General features: G+C 33.9%; 1 protein-coding gene across 1 annotated transcript in view; it reads left to right on the top strand.

Moving 5' to 3' along the window:
• Window positions 1–20,015, top strand: part of XPR1 (xenotropic and polytropic retrovirus receptor 1) — a 197,047-nt gene that overhangs the window by 171,309 nt on the left and 5,723 nt on the right. Inside the window, exons 12-14 of the mRNA XM_079105928.1 lie at window positions 11,291–11,457; window positions 13,617–13,756; window positions 19,009–19,230. Coding sequence (XP_078962054.1) covers window positions 11,291–11,457; window positions 13,617–13,756; window positions 19,009–19,230 — 529 coding nt within the window. The remainder of the gene's footprint in view (window positions 1–11,290; window positions 11,458–13,616; window positions 13,757–19,008; window positions 19,231–20,015) is intronic.

The following is a 20,015-nucleotide window of genomic DNA, read 5'->3' as shown; positions in this document are numbered from 1 at the left end:
AAGTTACAGAATTACTATTGTTCTATCTTTCCACTTGCTGATTTGTTCCTCTGGCCCCTCTGTTTCTTGCTGAGCTTCTGTTTTGGTTTTTGTATTTTTCAGTTCTAATATTTCCATTTGGTTCTTTATGTCTCCAGTTTCCTTCCTGACACTGTTTCTTCACTGAGGTGTTTATCATGACTACTTTAAAATCTTTATCCAATAATTCTACCATCACTGTCATCCCAGTTTTGACAACTGTTGATTTGTTTTTTTATCCAGTTTGAGATCTTTCTTGGTTAATGGTATGGCTAATGATTTTCAGTTGAAACCTGAACATTTTGGATATTATGAGATTGCAGAGAGAGAAACACATACACACACACACATCTCTTATGATTAAAAATATTTTTAGCTTTTGCCTCAGGACTAGCTGGCAACTAGTGAGCTTTGGCAGCATTACTTCTTCACAAATACCAATGAATTTGTATAATTGAGTATTTATTGTATTTTTGTCCATTTTTCTTGAAGTACATGGAAACTGTTAGTATACAGAGTATCATAAATACAGTTAAAACAAAGGTATAAATTTTTAAGACATTATAAAAGCAGAAAATTTTTTTTATCAATGTGATACTTACTGGAGTTAGAGTTCAAGTGTAGTTTGTTATAAAGGGAAAAACAAGAATATGTATAAACTATTGGAAATATCTCATTAAAGATGGTACCTTAGCCAGGCGCAATGGCACATGCCTGTAATCCCAGTGGCTGGGGCTGGCGTGGGGTGTTGAGGCAGGAGGATTGTGAGTTCAAAGCCAGTCTCAGCAACTGTGAGGCACTAAGCAACTCATTGAGACCCTGTCTCTAAATAAAATACAAAATAGGGCTGGGGACGTGACTTGGTGGTAAAGTGCCCCTGAGTTCTTTTTTTTTTTTTTTTTGGCAGTACCGGGTATTGAACCCAGAACCTTACTCATACTACGCAAGCACTGTACCAATGAAATACATCCCCGGCCCTTTTTATTTTTTATTCAAGACAGGGTCTTGCTAAATTTCTGAAGCTGATCTCAAACTTGCTCTCCTCCTCCATCAGACTTCTGAATCACCAGAATTACAGGCATGTACCCCCATGCCCAACTTGTTTTTATTTCCTTTTAAATCTGGAGAAACAGTCTCTGTGTAACATATAAGTCTGTTAATTGAGTTTTTCACATTAACTTTATTCATGTTTTCAGGGACACATTTATACTGCTCAGAATCTTTGTTGCCTTCTCCAAATACATGTTGAAATGTAAGGTACTGTGCAAAAAAGAATATCATAGGAATGAGAGAGTCTTTCTAAACTTACATTTTGTCCTTTGCTAACTTATATTATTAAATTTTTATTTACCTCAGAAATGTTAACTTGAAAAAGGATTTTTATTAAAATCCTCAACTGCTTTTCCTAATCTCTGACCCAGCCTTTCCCTCTTTCTCTTACAGTCCACCTTGTCTTTTACTTCTTGGAGAAAATTGATCCTATTAGGAAACGTTTTCCTTCAGCTATCTGCTAACAGCATATTTATTAACCCAAACACCTTCTCATTACATTTTCTCCAGTCTCTGGTGACATTGTGTCCTTCCTTGTATGTCCCACTCACATTTCCTCCTGTCTCAGGATCTTGCTCTGGCAATATTACTTGTCTTTCCAACCTTCAGTTCTCATTGCTAACCCTTTCAGTAGAAGAAATAGTCAAGAGTCTCCTACCTTATAAAAGACTTCCCTTTCCTCTTTAAGCCTGTTCTAGTTGTTTTCCTTTTCTTGTTTCTACTCCTCAAAACAGTACCTCTCTCCTTGCAGTCTCTGTTCCTTGAGCTATAATAACTTAGTATAATAATTAAAACATACTTGGGGGCTTGGGTGTAGCTCAGTGATACAGCACTTGCCTAGCATGTGCAGAGCCCTGGGTTTGATCCCGAAAACTGCCAAAAAAAAAAAAAAATTCTTACTAACCTTGAAATAAATGCAAATATAGGATTACAATTTTATATTTTTAAAAGGGTAAGGAGAAGCTCTGTAATATTTGAGGACTGGAGTTGTGACTCAGTGGTAGAGCGCTCACCTAGCATGTGTGAGGCCCTGGGTTCAATCCTCAACACCACATAAAAATAAATAAATAAAATAAAGGCATTGTGTCCATCTACAACTAAAAAAAAAAAAAAAAAAAAAAATTTTAAAAGACTGCCTTCCCTCTTAATACCTTACACTTATGCTCAATTCTAGTCCTCATCATTTCTGTCACTGAGCTCTGTGACAGCCTTATTAGTACACACTAATTTCAATCTTTACCCCCCCAACTCATCTCTCCTACAGTATCTTAAATTGTATTGCTCAGTGACGTAGCTACCAAGTACATGAAGCTATGGAGACTTGAAATGTGCTTAGTCGTCAATTTTCTTTTCTTTCCTTTTTTTCTAGTGCTGGGGATCAAACCCAGGACCCCATATATGCTAGGTAAATGCTCTACCACTGAGCTGTAGCCCCCCTGCCCTACAATGTACCTGGTCTAAATTGAACAAGCTGTAAGTATAAGGTAAAGACTCAAAGGCTTAGTATGAAAAAGAGAATGTAAAAGAGCTCAGTAATTTTACATTGACTGTATATCAAATATTTACTAAAATGATAACATTTTAAACATGTTGGATTAAATAAAATATATTATTAAAATTAACTTTACCTATTTCTTTTTACCTTTTTAAATATGGTCACTAAAAATATATATTATTGCATATATGACTCTTCCTTTAGTTTTTCATGTAACTGGCTATTTTTCCTTCCTCAAGACCCTAATATTTAAAGATCTTCTCTGCCTGAACACGGCCTGTGCCTTAACACTACTTAAAGGAATTCTGCCCATCTCAGTCATATCACCCTCTTCTGTTTTCATCATGGTAGTTTCTACTCTGAAATCTTGTTTTTTTTTTAGTGTATTTGATGATTATCTACCCGCAATAAACAGTAAACCTCAGTGAGGCAGCGAATGTGTCTGCCCTTTTGTGAAAAAGATTCACTGCTATGTGCCTGGAACCTAAAACACTATCTAACATATAGCAGGTTCCCATTGTTGAATGAATGATGGTTTCTACTCTGCTGGAAGTAGTTATCTGCCCCATAAACCTGTTTAACTGAAATCCTTTCAGAATTCAGCTCAAATAACATCTCCTTTAGGAAGCCTTTCCTAATCATATCCCCTCCTAAAAGCCTGGCTAACTCCTCTAAGTATAGTTCTATAATTGTATTTAAATATTGTGGTTTTGTCTACTTTGTCTCTCCTCTTTTAGGCTTAGCCCTTAATGGTTCTTCTGTATATCTCCATTCCCCAGAATATACCTGCTTACTCAGGAGACATTCAGCCTACATTTGCAGAACATACCAGGGAGCAGATTTTCCTTTAGATTTAATCTTAAGTATTGTATCTATATAATAAATCATGCAAACCAAGAGCCATGCACAACTGTAATTCCATCAACTTAGAGGCTGAGGCAAGAGGATCACAAGTTTGAGACCAATATCAGCAACTTATCAAGACCCTGTCTCAAGATAAAAAATAAAAAAGGATTTGGTTATAGCTCAGTGGTAAAGGCTTCCTGGATTCAATCCCCAATACCCAAGATAAATTAAATAGATAAACAAAGCAGCTTATAGTATATATATACTTAGTAAACCTTTGTTGGATAAATAAGACTACCTGCATTCTATTTTTTATTATAGAAAACAATATAGCAACAAGTATTATACAATTTATTCACTACAGTAACACATTTTTAAATTCATTTATATGTGGTTGGGCGCCTTGGTTGATTCCACATCTTGGCTATTGTTAACAGTGCCACAATAAAAATGAGTGTAAAGTTGAAAGGAAAAAAAAATATAGCAACATTAAAGACATGTTTAAATTACTAATGTAGTCACCCTAATAACATCTGTTCTCCTTAGCCCACTTTCTTCTTTTTTTATTTCTTTATTGGTGCATTATAATTATACATAGTACTGGGATTCATTATGCCATATTCATACATACAGCATAATTTTATCAACCTTATTCCTCAGTACCTTCACTTTCTGTCCCCTCCTCCCTCTCCCTGATCCACTTGCTCTACTCTACTGATTTCTTATTATTATTATTTTAGTTGCTGTATTATATATTATATATTCATTAGTGAATTATAAATATATAGATATAGATATGTATATAGACATATATGTATGCAAGACTCATAATAGTATGTTCATACATAGATATAGCATAATTTGGTATTTTGTACCCCAGTAGTTCCCGGTGCCCTGCTTGCCTCCCTTCCTCCCTCCCTCCCTCTCTTTCTTTCCCTGCCTTCCTCCCTCCCTCACTTCCATTTCCACATATGAGAGAATATATTTGACATTTAACTTTTTTTATTGTTTTATTTGTTCTTTCTAGATATATATGACAGTATTTAACATATTGTACATACATGGAGTATAACTTACTCTAATTAGGATCCCATTCTTGTGGTTGAACATGATGTGAAGCAACACTGGTCATGTGCATAGACATAGGAAAGTTATTCCCTATTCATTCTACTGTCTTTCATACTCCCATCCCTCTTCCATTCCCTTCCTTCTCCTTTGATACAGAAAATGTGGCATATATACACAATGGAATATTACTCAACCATTAAGAAGAATGAAATTATGGTATTTGCTGCTATATGGATGTCATGCTAAGTGAAATAAGCCAATCCCCAAAAACTAAAGGCTGAATGTTCTCTCTGATATTCAGATGCTAACACACAGTAAGGAAGTAGGAGGGAAGAATAGAAGTTATTGGATTCAACCTTTAACTTTCTGAGTCTGGCTTATTTCAGAGTGGTACTCTTCAGTTCCATCCATTGACCAGCAAATGACATAATTTCATTCTTCCTTATGGCTGAATAAAATTCTATGGTATATATATACCACATTTTCTTTATCCATTCATCTGTTGATTGACTTGGAGACTGGTTCCATAATGTGGTTATTATAGGGGCTAGGAATTTGCATCAGTGGTAGAACAGTTGCCTGGCATGAAGGAAGGAAGGAAAAGGAAGTGTTGAGGAGGTGGGAGGAAAAGAAAAAGAAAAAAGTTGTTTAGGCGTAACTTGGCTATTGTGAATTGCACTGCTATAAACATCAATATGGCTGTATCACTATTGTATGCTGATTTTAGTTCTCTAAGATGAATATGGAGGAGTAGGCTAGCTGGGCCATAATAATGGTGGTTCCATTCCTAATGTTTTCAGGAATCTCTCTTTTGCTTTCCAAAGTGCTTACACCAACTTGCAGTCCCACCAACAATGTATAAGTGTATCTTTTTCCTTCACATCTTCACCAGAAATTGTCATTATTTGAATTCTTAATGATTACCATTCTGACTAGAGTCAGATAAAATCTCAGTGATTTGATTTGCATCTCATGGATTGCTAAGGATGTTGAACATTTTTTCATTTTTTAAAATTTGTATTTCTTCTTTTGAGAATTGTCCAAACAGATCTTTTGATTGGGTTATTTGGGGGATTTTTTGATATTAAGTTTTTTGAAATCTTTACATATTCTGGATATTAATCCCTGTTAGAAAAGTGCTGGCAAAGATTTTCTCTCACTCCCTAAGGTCTCTCTTCATGTTCTTGTTTCCTTTGCTGTGAAGAAACTTAATTTTATGCTGTCCTACTCATTTATTCTTGGTTTTATTTCTTGAACTTTAGCTGTTTCTTTTAATTTTAATTATACAATTAAAACATGGATATGTATATATGACTATACACTTCAAATAATATAGAAATAGGGACCTTTAATCTTATACTTCATCTGGGAAAACCACTTTTATCTTTTCCTGTTGACATAATTTTACATACAATATGAAAAAATAATATGTGTATAGTTTGGGGGTGCTTTGTGTATGAGTTTTTATTTTGTGGGTTTCTTGGGGTCATGGGGTGAGGTGGGTTGGTGCAAAGGATGGAACTCAGGGCTTCACCTATGCTAAGCATGTGCCCTATCATTGAACCACACCCTCAGCCCATATGCATGGCTTTTAAATTCTATTTTTCCATACTATTTAGATTTTTTTTTCTTTCAGTAATAGCAATCAAACCTAGCCTTGTACAGGCTAAACAAACACTTGACCCCTGAGCCATGTTCCCATCCCTCTTAGAAATATTTTTAATGTTACCTCATAATTTTGTGAAAATATTTTTTCATTTTAAAGTTCAGATGAACTTGGAGAAACAATACCATCTAGTGCAAAACAGTTCTTAGATGAGGATTTCTGGTTCTCCCTTTTATACTTAGTCCTAATGAGTTCCATTTTTGTTTCAGTCATTTTAAGAGTGTGGGTTTTCTGTAGTCACAAATTTGGGGTCTGGATTCAAACCCAGATCTTCTGACTTCAAATTCAGTTATCTTCCCACTTACTGACAGTCTCTAAACTTAAACTGTAAAATGGGAATAATAATGTCTGTCTTGCCTGCTCTCAGGATGAAGTTGGCAGTCATCTGAGGGAGTAATTACATGTGATCTCCCCTTTTAACCAAAATACACTAAAGATCAGGAGAATATTTATTGAGTCCTCAGCTTATAACTTACAGTATGGTTGCAACCTGATAAATACATTGTACGCTGAAAATATTGTAAGTTGAAAACACATTTAATATACCTAACCTTCCAAACATCATTGCTTAGTAACACAATATAATATAGAGTTAATTGTTTACAGTCACAGTCTCCTGGCTTACCATATCTATGTTCACTGCTGCCGCTGTCATCACCAGCTTCAGATCAAAATCCAAAGAATGGTTTCTTCTGAGTGCAGATGACTTTCATGCTATTATAAAGTCAAAAACTGTTTAAATCAAACCATCATAAGTTGGGAACTGCTGTGTATTAATTCATTTTTCAGAAAACATTACTAATCTTATAATTCAGCAAGTTTTTTGTTTATGTTGTAGGAATAGATGAGGATTTGCTAGATATTAAAGCTCACTCACAGGTTGGAATTTTGAAAGCTATGTGTACTATTTGTTTTTGTATTTAATTTCAGATTAAATGCTAGTAAACAATTACCACAGCAGAAAGATATAAAGTGAAAACTATTCAGTCTCTCTTTACATGGTGTCACTTTTTTCATTTTTTAAAGTATCTTTCATGAAACATGGTTTAGAATGATTTTTATATGTAATTATTCTGGTTTCTCTCTTACCACTTTTCCTGACTTGTTATTTTACTTTATCATTCCTACAATGGCAGCTCTAAGAAATTTATTTTTATTTGTTTTAGATTTAGCAGATATTATTACCATAAATATGTTCAGTGTGAATTATGCTTCTAATGTGGCAGGCGTGTAATAGATAGAAGCTTAGGGTGGAATAGCAATGACTTGATTTTCTGTGATTCTGAACATCCCTAAAGTGGACTCTGGGGTTATCCAAGAGAGAATAAGATGTAATTGCTTGCCTAAAGTGATAATATCTTTGCAGTATATCCTCTGAATACCAATGAAGGCAGATGATTTCAGGGGGAAGCAGTCTTCATTTGGGAAGTGGGAAAGATCAAATAAGGGTGGTAATTAAAATGAGACCAAAATTTAGAGCAGGCGTATGCTAATCATCAAGAAGTCCATAAGATAAATATTACTTACTGTGAAATATTCTGTAAGAATATTTGATTATTTAAAAGTCGTTCCTCACATATGTTTCATAAAATTTTCACAGAAATAATATGGGCTTAGATAAGAGAAACACCTGACCAGTTGTGCCATTTTAAGAATTGTACCGTAAAGATGGGATTTAAAATCTAAGAATACTGAAAAATTAGCACATTGTTTTTAGTGTCATTATCTACCATTTTTATTTCAGTTTTTCTACAATCTCCTTTTATTTGATAACTTAAACAGTTATTTCTTCAATAATTAGGAAAGAAGGAGTCAGTTTTCAGTAGTAGGACTTCATATTACATATACTCATTTGAGAGATAGTCATTTTGTTATTTTCGGCCAAATGTATCTATTATTCTGTTATACTAGAAAACAAAATGGTGCCATTGTGTTGGAAAATTAAGTAAAGTAATATATGTAGAGTAAGTGGCACATGCTAAGAATTCAACTTAAAAGTTGCTGGTGTATGAGTTGGGTGTGGTGGCACATACCTATAATCCCAGCAGCTCAGGAGGCTGAGGCCAGAGGATCAAGAGTTCAAAGCCAGCCTCAGCAAGAGCAAGGCTCTAAGCAACTCAGTGAGACTCTGTCTCTAAATAAAATACAAAATAGGAGTGGGGATGTGGCTCAGTGGTTGAGTACCCCTGAGTTCAATCCCCCAGTACCCCTGCCCTCTCCAAAAAATTGCTGGTATTATTTATAGTTAAGTTGCTTGTCTTCATCTCTTTGTGTTCATCTCATGAAATTTTGAGAAGAGTGGATTTTATCAAGTTGCTGAATTTGCTTTATTCTTTGCAAACCCTTGTAGATGAATTATAGCCTTCTTTTTAATACAACTATGATGGGAGTGATTGAATGATTCTACTCAGCAAGACCATATTTCTGTATAGAATGAAATAAACATGTCAGAACACATCCAACTCTGTTTAGATGATAAACAATTTGTTTGACATTTTAAATTAATAATTCATATATACAATGTAGTATAAATATTCAACTCAATATGTATTTTGCGTGTGAGCATGTGGTAGTAGGGACTGAACACTGGGGCACTCTACCATTGAACTATATATCTTAGCTGTTTTATTTTTATTTTATTTTTTTGGCTCCAGAGATTGAATCCAGTGGTACTTAACCACTGAGTCCCGTCCCCACCCTTTTTCTATTTAACTTTGAGACAGGGTCTGGCTAAGTTGCTTTTTAGGGCCTCGCTAAGTTGCTGAGGCTGACTTTGAACTTGGAATCCTCCTACCTCAGCCTCCTGAGCTGCAAGGATTACAGGCATGCGCCATCGTGCTGCTTTATTTTTTATTTTGAGACAGGATCTCACTGAGTTGCAAAGCCTGTCGTTGAACCTGTGATCCTCTTGCCCCACCCTCCTGAATTACTGGTATTACAGCCATGCACCACTGCACCTGGCTTCCAGTATGCTTTTGATAAAGAGGAGTTTTTGTGGAAATAATTTAAACCGGAAAGTAAGTTTATATCCAAGCTGTGGTGTTCATAAGAATAACTTGTGAACCATTTTTTTAAATACCAGCTGCTTTTTCCTACCATTAACTTTCTTAGAGAAGCAGCTCAACAGTGATTTATATTGATGTATCTTTAACAAACCAGCTGTTTGTTGGGAGCGAAGATAGAGTGCACTGATTTGTAGTGTTTGCTGATTTCCATGGTATAAATATTTCCACTATAGCCAGTTTTAGGCCACTAAAATGATAACATTGAATATGGAGTTAGGAAGAAGCATATAGGAATACAGCATTGTGTAGTATTTCCATCATACAAATAGAATAAATATAACCTCAAAAAATAGATAATAATGAAATTTAGTACAATTAGGAAGTGATGAATTGTATTTGTTACTTTTATTTTTAATATAGCTAGTGATAAATGTCTGTGATTTAGCTTTTAATATTGTGTTTAACAAAACCAGCTTCCAAAGTTTCTAAAAATTTAACAGATCGGGGGGCTGGGATCATGACTCAGTGGTAGAGCACTTGCCTCACACATGAGGCACTGGGTTCAATCCTCAGCATCACATAAAATGAATAAAATAAAGGTATTGTGTCCATCTACAACTAAAAAACAAAAGTTAACAGATCAGCTCTTTTGAGCTGATACAAACATAACATTAGAGCTCTGAGGTATCTTTTTTTTAAAAAAACAAGTAATGCAGATACAAGTAACCTACTAACCAGTTATTTTTATAAAATACAGACCTGATCCTGAGGCCCAGGAAGGCATTCCACAGTCAGACCCAAAATTTCTTTTCATTTCAAATCATACCAGTTCCCTCACATCCTCTGTATGTCACCTTCACTTGATGTTGGTTACTTGTAGCTTTTCAAACATACCTTGTGCTTTCCTACCCCATGCTGTCTCTTTATCTTCCTTCATTCTTGAATGATCTGACCTCATCTGCCTTTTATAATACTGTTTATTTTTTCTCCTAGAAATAACTCAAAAGCTACTTCCTCTCATTTCTTACTGCTGGAAATATTCCCATTCTTCTTGACGTTCTCACAGTACTTTGTTTATATTTCATTTTGAGCTCAAATTTATCATCAATAACAAATGTCTATTTCACGTACTAAGTTATAAATTTAAAATAATTACCTTTGAATCATAACATGTTAATAACCTTAAAATGATTAATAAATAGGAAAGATTATGGAAATGCATGATAAAGCCTTTGCTTTCTCTGCCTTTAAGAAACTGATCAAAAATGAAACTTTTTCAAAAATTAGATGTTTTGCATCTTTTTCCTAATAATTAAGAACCAAATTAGCATTTACATACCTATATCCTGCATCTAGAGAACACTCAGAGCATCTTGAAAACCCTGGAGCTTACCAAAGGAATATGTCAGAGAACATATGAAACACTTAAGACCAAAAAAATTAAATTGTATAACTCCATTTGCAAAATATTTTTATTCTGATTTAGTGTGTTTGATAGTGTTCTCAGCATAAAGCCAAAAGTTATTTTATCGTGTTTCCAGGATAAAGTCAAATTAAGCCTTTGTATCAATAAATACCCATAAAAGAAAAATAGGCTTTGCTTTGTGATTTGACTTTCATATGTCCTTAAAATTTGCTTTCTGATGTTTTATCTAGGATTATTTGATTGTCTCCACAATAATTATTGACAAGATCTTAGTATACAAAGAAATCTTCTGAAGCCAAAACAACCCAAGAATTTCTTAAAGCAAATGCAGCACATTCTTTGTTAACAATGTTTCTAATTTTCTTTCATCTTTTACCCTAAGCTGCCACCTGATGGCAAAAATTAAAATGACACTTCAAAACTTCTGCTGTTACTTGAATTTTTCTGTATTCAGCATAGAGCCTCCTAAAGTCCAAATGCACATTGTATAAATTCTGCATATTCATTGATTTTTTTTTATTACTTTGAACCTCAGAAAAAAATTATATTATTTAACCTTTGTTAGCGATACTACTAGGGAGATTAAATGTTTAAAGTTTTACTTCTTTATGGGGCACTATTAAAAAATCAGTTTTTTAATTATAGTGTTATTTAGTGAAGAATTTTGTTCAACTTTAGTAATTTTGTTTTTGTCCCTTTCCCTTTTCCTTCTTCAGAACGAGGTCACTCGGATACCATGGTGTTCTTTTACCTGTGGATCGTCTTTTGTATCATCAGTTCCTGCTATACCCTCATCTGGGATCTAAAGATGGACTGGGGTCTCTTTGATAGGAATGCAGGAGAAAATACTTTCCTCCGGGAAGAGATTGTATACCCTCAAAAAGTATGTACAGTGTTTGCATTCATTAAAATAATAATAATAATAAATAAATAAATAAAAACTTTAGCGTATCTCTAGTTAAGTCCTGTCAAAATTACAGACCCAGTCCCTAATTATGCTAACCTAATACAATTAGAAGAATAATCACCTAAAATACAATTTCAATTCAGCAAAAACAAAATAAAATTTTGGTTCTCCAGAAGGCCATAAACTATATCTAAGCAGATAATTAAACAGATTGCAATACAATGTGATAAAGATTAGAGAAATAACTTACTATAGTTTGTGAAGATAGAATTCCCTGTCTAAAGCACACTTTCTCTTCTTTATTTACTGTATAAATTCCTGTTCCTCTTTACTTTATAAATTCCTGTTCCAGTTTAAGTGTTACTGTCTCTAAAAAGCCTTTATTTTTCCTAACATATTTAGCCATTCACACTAGTCCTTTTTTACCTATATAAACTTCCATTATAGCAGTTACCATATTGTATTACAATTATCTATTTAGGTGTCTGTATTCTTCACTGCCAAGTGTAGTTCCTGGTCTGTGGTACACTTAATGTTTATGAATGAATGCTTCCATCACTGAAGGAGCAGTGTTATGGACACTCAAAGGGAGGGCCTGGCTCTACTTGAGTACATCAAGAAGACTTCTCCTTTCATTATTTCAACCTACTTACAAATGAAAGGACAAGAGAGGCTGAATTTAAAAGTCAAAAGACCAGAAGTATCTTTACTCAGATGTTTTAGTAAAGAATAAATACCATGATTAGACCTTGAAAGAGATTAAACAGTGAACTGGGAATCCTGACACATGATTTCTAATCCCAGCTCTCAGCCAGACTACAGAGGACTCTAAAAGGTAAGAGTGTTAGACTAAATGATTTCTTCATGTATTTCCAGTTCTAAAATTCCTTTGTAAGTAAGAAAGTATTCAAACTTAACTTTTGCATCTTTTTGTCTCTAGTTTTGTGTATTTTTCCCAAAACTCTTTCACATCTTTGGCAACATCAGCTCCCACAGCACTCAGCTATAGGTAGCATATCAGTTGACTCTTAAAAGTTCATGAAATTGTAGTTCTTCACTTAAGTCTAGAAGCAATATAGTGAATGTATACTTGTCCGAAAACCGCATTATCACTATAGAAGGAGGATGGGGTAGGGCACAGAGATATATGAATGTGTTAAAATCCTCACAATAATCCTCATAAAATCTAAAAAATCAGCAGTCAATTGTCTAAAATTGACTAATCCAGATGAAACAATATATATATATTACTTAGAAATATATAGGGTAAATAGAATACATACAAATTTTGAAAACATTCATCTCTAGGAAATGGAAAAAGAAGGTGGCAAGGTGATTCTTTGTTTATTTTTGGTGAATAGCCTTCTAACAACGACTTATATTACTTTGTTAAAATTAAATTAATACTATGTCTTAATAAATAACAGTTCTAGTTCCCCAAAATGTCACAACTTTTAAATACATATATTAAAGAGATAATTTTTATTAATAATGAGCAAATCCCTGAAATGTATGTTGGCATTTTGTGTATTTAGGACAATTGTGTAGCTAGAACTGGATTCCTAAATCCTGCTGAGTACCCGGAAGTATTGGTAGAGTACTGTGGTCCCCATGTAAAAATAGGACATTTAAAAAATTCATCCAAGCTTAATTTCATTTATTAACAGGAAAAAACAAGGCAAAACTTTCTTTAGATACAAGGTAAGGCAATTTGAAGACACAAGAGCAAATAGCACAGTCAGTCAATCTGCTAATGATCTTTAACATTATCTGTTTGGACATCAGTATATATGTAACTGCTAGGATGTAGTCTCAATTGATCAAGGTTCTCATCTAGCTTTTATTTCTGGAACCTAGAAGAGAGTTGGTATATAATATGGGAGTGAAATATATTTGTTAAATGATTACTGAAACTCAGTAATATTTCATTTTGAATATCACATCCTTTAAGAAAAAAACTAGATTGATGAGATCTTCCTAAAATATCATATATACTTATGCAAAATTAAATAGAATATAACTTTTTCCTCTTGAATCCATGCCTGTTGGTAGAACATGCATGAGTCTGTTAGTAAGTGTGCTTCTTTGTGAGAAAAGTAATGGGAAGCATACTCAATTTTCTTATTATTCCTTAGGCCTACTACTACTGTGCCATCATAGAGGATGTGATACTACGCTTTGCTTGGACTATCCAAATCTCAATTACCTCTACAACTTTGTTGCCTCATGCTGGGGACATCATTGCTACTGTCTTTGCTCCTCTTGAGGTTTTCCGGTAAGCAAACTATTGAAAAGTTTATCAAAGATTCTACCAAAAACATGCCCAGTACTTAAAAATCAGAATTTATTATAACTTATACTTGAAAAGTTTAAATTTCCAACTTTTCTCAAACTTATCATCAGCCCCAGAGTTGGAAAATCCTACCTAAAGGGCTTTTAGAGATTAATTCTTATAGTTAAAATAACTATTGATGATGACTTAAAAGGTTGTTTTTTTTTTTTTAATTGGGCTTCATTTGAGAATGATAATTTGAAATTGAGTGGTAAAAAGACTTGGAAAAGAAATTTAGATATTTTGAGAATGTCTTTTACAATTCAGTAGTCTCAGTTATTCAGCAAAACTTCACTTCAAAGCAGCAAAAATGCTGGATAAAAGGTTTAATAAGTCTTTTTGAAAGTATAAGTGATCTGACAAAATAGCACAAAATCTAAGTGAAAGTAGAAACCCCAAGAAAAACAGAACACTAAAGCTACTTTTGCACTATAGAAATTTACCAAACCTGGTGGCTTTGAAATTCAGAGTGATTGCCAATTTAAATTTATATATACCTACTCACATACCTCAAAAATATGTAAAGCAGAAGTTGAAAATATATATATAAAGCAGAAGTTGACATTGCTAAAACATATAGGTAGATGAATTTATAATTTTTTAATTAATTTTTTTAGGTGTAGATGGACACAATATCTTTATTTTTATGTGGTGCTGAGGATCAAACCCAGTGCCTCATACATGCAGGGCAAGAGCTCTACCACTGAATTTATAATTTTAGTGGAAGATTTTAATATATTTCTTTCAAAATAGATTAATAAGCAGTTAACATAATTAACATATATAGAACATTGCATCCATAAACTACTACATACACATTTTTAAATGCCAAAATTTACCATACATTGGGCAAAAAAATAAGTCACAATAAATTCCAGAGGATTCAAATCACAGAAAGATAAAATTTTCAAATATTTAGAAATTTATAACCCAAGGGTCAAAGTTGAAATTGTAAGGAAAATGTCAAATGAAGCTAAAGCCAGGCTTAGAGGGAAGTATATAATCTTAGGTGTATATATCAGAAAAGCACTAGTACAAGAAATTAGAATAAAATTTTAAAACAGCAGGTCAAACCCAAACCAGAAGAAAATAGAAAAAAATATGAAGAACAGAAATTTATGGAATAAAGAAAAGAAGGCACAAATTATGAATATCAAAAATCCTGAGACTTTTTTAAAGAGTCAGACAATATTATAAACAACTTTTATGTCCTAAATATAAAAATTTAGATGAAATGGTCAAGTTCCTCAAAAAGCACAATTCACCAAATCCAAAAAGAAGAAATAGAAAATCTGGTGAACTTACATATATTAAAGAAATTAAATTCATATTAAAATACTTCCCACAAAAAAACTCCAGACCCAGGGAATTCTTTGAAATATTTGAAGATGCTTCTAGAGAAAAAGGACAAAAAAGGTAACACGTTCCAGTTTATTTTTTGTGAGCAAGCATGACTTTATTATTTAAACCTATAAGAATAGTCCAAGAAAATGTACTAACCTGTCTCAACCACTATATTCTCTTGCAATATAGTTACAAAAGTCCTAATAAACAAATATTTGTTAATGTATCCAACAATATATATTAGGTTCATTTAGAAATATAATACTTAACATTCAAAAATTAATAGGTATAATTTACCACATTAATGGAATAAAGGGGCGGGGCACAGAGAACTTCAATATATGTAGAAAAGGCCATTGTTAAAACTCAATACCTGGCTGGGACTGTGCAACTATAGTCCCATCTACTTGGGAGGCTGAGGTAGGACTTGAGCTTAGAAGTTCAAGGCAGCCTGGGCAATACAATAAAACTCTTGTCTCAAAAACATCAAAAATTTTTTAATCATTACTCAACACCTGTTCATAAAAAAATATATTTTCTACATAAAACAAGATCACAAAACACTATGAAATTTCCCTTGAGCTTAGGAATAAGGCATGTGTACACCATCACCATTTCCATTTAACATTATGCTCCAATTGTGGCTGGTACAGTGAGGAAAAAAGTATAAGAATTGGAAAGGAAAAAAATAAAACTATTCACTGGCATGATTGCATATACAGAAAATTCAAAATAATTTACAAATAAATTATTAGATTGTCAATGCCCATAACTATAAGGAAATATAAATCAGTTGTTTTAGAAAATAGTCACAAAAATTAGAAAAATTTTAAACCATACCACTTTGAATAAGACCAGAATATATCAAATACCTAGGAATAAATCTAATGAAAAATTTATATACATATATGAAAATTGATAATTTATATGGAAACATAAAGGATCAAAAATAGCCAAAACTATCCTGAGAAGAACAAAATTAAAAGACTTATACTTTCAGATACAAACTGATCATATAGCTATAGTGTACTGTGTTGATGAAAAGAAAGACAAATAGTCCACTTGAACAGATCAGGGAATTTAGACACACACCCATGTATATGTTGACACTGTTGAATTTATAGCAAAGGTGACTCATCACAAAGGAGAAAAGACCTTTAAAAAAAAAAAATGAGTCAACTAACACCTGTAATTCTAGTGAGTCAGGAGGCTAAGGTAGGAGGACCACAAGTTCAAGGTCAAGCTCAGCAACTTAGTGAGGCCCTAACCAACTTAGCAAGACCCTGTCTCAAAAAATTTTTTTAATTTGAAAAGGGATGGGGGATGTAGCTCAGTGGTAAAGCACCCTGAGTTCAAACCCCAGTACACCCCCTCAAAAAAAATGAGTCAACTGGATATCCATATGGAAAAAAATGAATACTGAATTCTACTATGTAGTATATACAAAATGAAGTTAGTAGGGGACCCTAAAGGTAGCTTTTAGTGAGTATATGGTAATTATATATATTTCTTTTTTCTAGGTGGTAATTACATAACAGGTTCATTTTATGATGATTAAACTTGTATACTTCTGATTTGCAAACTTAATATATGTATGTTATACTAAATAAAAATCCTTATTTTTTAAAAAGCAGCCAGAAAGATTACCCCCTAAGAAGTAGCAGTTAGACTGAGTTGCCTTCTCAACAGCAACAGTGAAAGTCAGAAATCATTAAAATGAAATCTTCAGGGACTGAGGTTGCAGCTCAGTTATAGAGCACTTGCCTAGCATATGTGAGGCACTGGGTTCAATTCTCAGCACCACATATAAATAAAGTCCATTGATAACTAAAAAAATATTAAAAAAAAAAATCTTCCCTGTGTACATGTATGATTACACAAATGGTATGACTTTACTTCATGTACAACCAGAGAAATAGTTTTACCCCATTTGTGTATAATCAATCAAAATAAATAATTTAAAAAAAGAAATCTTCAGTGTGCTGAAAGAAAATGAGAACTCCTCACCCAGTGAAAATCTGCCACAAATGAAATGATGTAAAGATATTCTCAGGTGTATAGCATTCCTGAGTCAGGGTAGGCAAATACTGCCTGATAAAAATGTAATCAAAGCTGGAAACATAAAGCTAAAAGCCTGTAAGTAAAGAAAAACTCTGGGATCCGTTCTTGTAGCTGTCGGTGCTCTCTCCAGACCATTTTTCCCATTCCTTCCCTTCTTTACTGTCCCAGATATCTAGGTCTAGGGCCTGAACTCTCCATCATGCCACCATCTCCCCTACTCACTTCTTCTTTTTCATAGTCTAAGAAATCATTTGCTTAGTAGATACGATCAAAGTATGTTATTTGCATGTATGAATATACCATGGTGAAACCCATAATTCTATATAATTCAGATACAACAATAAAAAAAGAAAATTAAAAAAATGTTTTAAAGAATTCATTTGCTTAATTTTCTATGACCCATTTAAAACAAAACACTTTTGAATCTGCTTATCCGCTCCAACTTTTTGCCCATTTTACTGTTCTCCTTTATGACAAAATTCTTCAAGAAATGTCTGCACTTGCTATCTCCACTCACTTCTCTACCTCTTCATTTTTATCATCTAGCATTCAAGTATTTGTTCCCAATATTCAAACTATACCATTTTTGTTAATAACTGTAATAATGATGATAATAGAACAAACACTGTATAATATCATTTATGTCTCTGGCACTCTTCTAAGCTCTTTATAATTAATAAGTTACTGAATCTTCACAATAATATTATGAGGTAGGTTCCACTATCCCATTTTACTGGCAACCCTGAAGCATAGGCTAAGAAACTCATCCAAGGTCATTATAGATAGTTAGTGGCAGTATCATGTTTTGAATCTAGACAGTCTCCCAGAGTTAAATCTATTTTGCTTGTGACAAAAACTAACTTAAAGCAGGAAAGATTTATTTTGGCTCCTGGGTCAGAGATTTCTGTCATCTGACTCCATTATTTCCAGGCCCCTGGTGAGGCAGTACATGGCCAGGAGCATGCAATGGAGCAAAGCCAGTCACCTCATGGCAGACAGAAGGTAGAGAAAGAGAGAGGGAAAGCAGCAGGGGTCTCATTATACTCTTAAGAACTTGCCCACAATGACTTCCTCCAATGAGGCTCCACCTCCCAGTAGTGCTACTTGCTGGTGACCGAGCTTTTTAGCTCATAGCCTTTGGGGATATTTCAGATTCAAATCATAACAGTTTATAAGGCCCTTTGTGGATAGTCCCTTCCACCTCTCCATTTTTATCTCCTGCCGTTTTAACCTCACTAGGTCCACTCTGCCCCACTGCCCTTCTTGTTAATGTTTCAATATACCAAAGGCATTTTCATGTTGGTTGGGCCTTTTTTGCTCCCTATCTAGGATATTTTTCTCCATGGCTTGCTTCCTTATATTATTCAGGTTTTTCCTAGATGCATACAGCTCTCCTTCACCAGCCTTAGATGTCATACATCATACTCTATGCCCTTTTCCTGCTTTACTTTCCCCAGTTTTTCATCAGCTGATTGTTTACATCTGTCTTCACCACAGAATAAGGGCAAAGGCTTTGTCTGGCTCATTCAGTGACTTTTCCTCCCTTGCGTTCAATAAATATTTGTTGGATGAGGTAAAAGAATAAGTAGTCTAAAATCGCTTGACTTTTGCATAGTCTACTCTTATTTTATCACCTCTATACTCTTTCTCCGTTTCATTTAAATATTTTAGCCCTTAATTCCTTGTTTTGTTTGCATGAATAGAAACTTGATATTCTGGGAGGTTTGCAGGTAGTAGTAGCATATTCAACCTTTATAATTAGTGCATTTGCTCTACTCCATTTTGCTAAGGCGGTTTGTGTGGAACTTTTTCCGCCTGGAAAATGAACATCTAAATAACTGTGGTGAATTCCGTGCTGTGCGAGATATCTCTGTGGCCCCCCTGAACGCAGATGATCAGACACTCCTAGAGCAGATGATGGACCAGGATGATGGGGTACGAAACCGCCAGAAGAATCGGTCATGGAAGTACAACCAGAGCATCTCCTTGCGCCGGCCTCGCCTCGCTTCTCAGTATGTATAGCTGCCACTAGTGTAAGGCATACTTTCCTTTGTTTTTTAGCACCCAATAACATTAAACTAAGAAGCTATCAAGTTAAACTGAATGAAATTGCAGACATTTAACCAACTTTTCACCTACAAAAAATAGTAATAGCAGTTTCATAGGAGCCAATTTACAGAATGTCTTAGCACATGGAGTAAATGTCATTGGTACTCAACCTACTAGATGGGCATTAGAAGGTATACTGGGGATAGAATTGTTGGGGAATGATCTACTTAACTCTTCAGTAGTTTTGTAAAAAATAATCTTCAAATTATAAACTTTAGGAATTGTGTCATCTTTGTAACCTTGATTAAATTCCTTAATTTCTCTTTATTATCCCTCATCTGTAAATTTGGATTACAGTGATTAAGAGGATTAAGTTCGTTATCACATGGAACTTATTCCAGTTCCTTCACAGAAAGACCCCAATAAATATAAGCTATGGTTAGTTCATCTTATTAAATACCTACAATATTTTTATCATTGACTTTGTTCCCAAAAGTAATAGTAAATGTAGAATACATGGTGACTGCATTTGAAGTTTAAAGACAGTAGACAGCACAGTAGACTGAAATGAAGGAGGAGATTTAACCATGAGCAGCAGTTTGGGGAAGGATAAGGAGTGTTTGAATAGACTAGAGGCTCAGTGAAGACAATCAAGGTGGGAAATGAGGGACAAAAAGGAAAACCATGTGACAGAACTATAGTGAGAAAAATTCAGTTAAGTAGATGAAATATTGTCAAAAATTGAAAA

This window comes from Sciurus vulgaris (assembly GCF_902686455.1).
Source record: "Sciurus vulgaris genome assembly, chromosome: 12".
Classification (NCBI taxonomy): Eukaryota; Metazoa; Chordata; class Mammalia; order Rodentia; family Sciuridae; genus Sciurus; species Sciurus vulgaris.
Note: the sequence above shows the minus strand (reverse complement) of the source record. Positions and strands in the feature narration are given on the sequence as shown.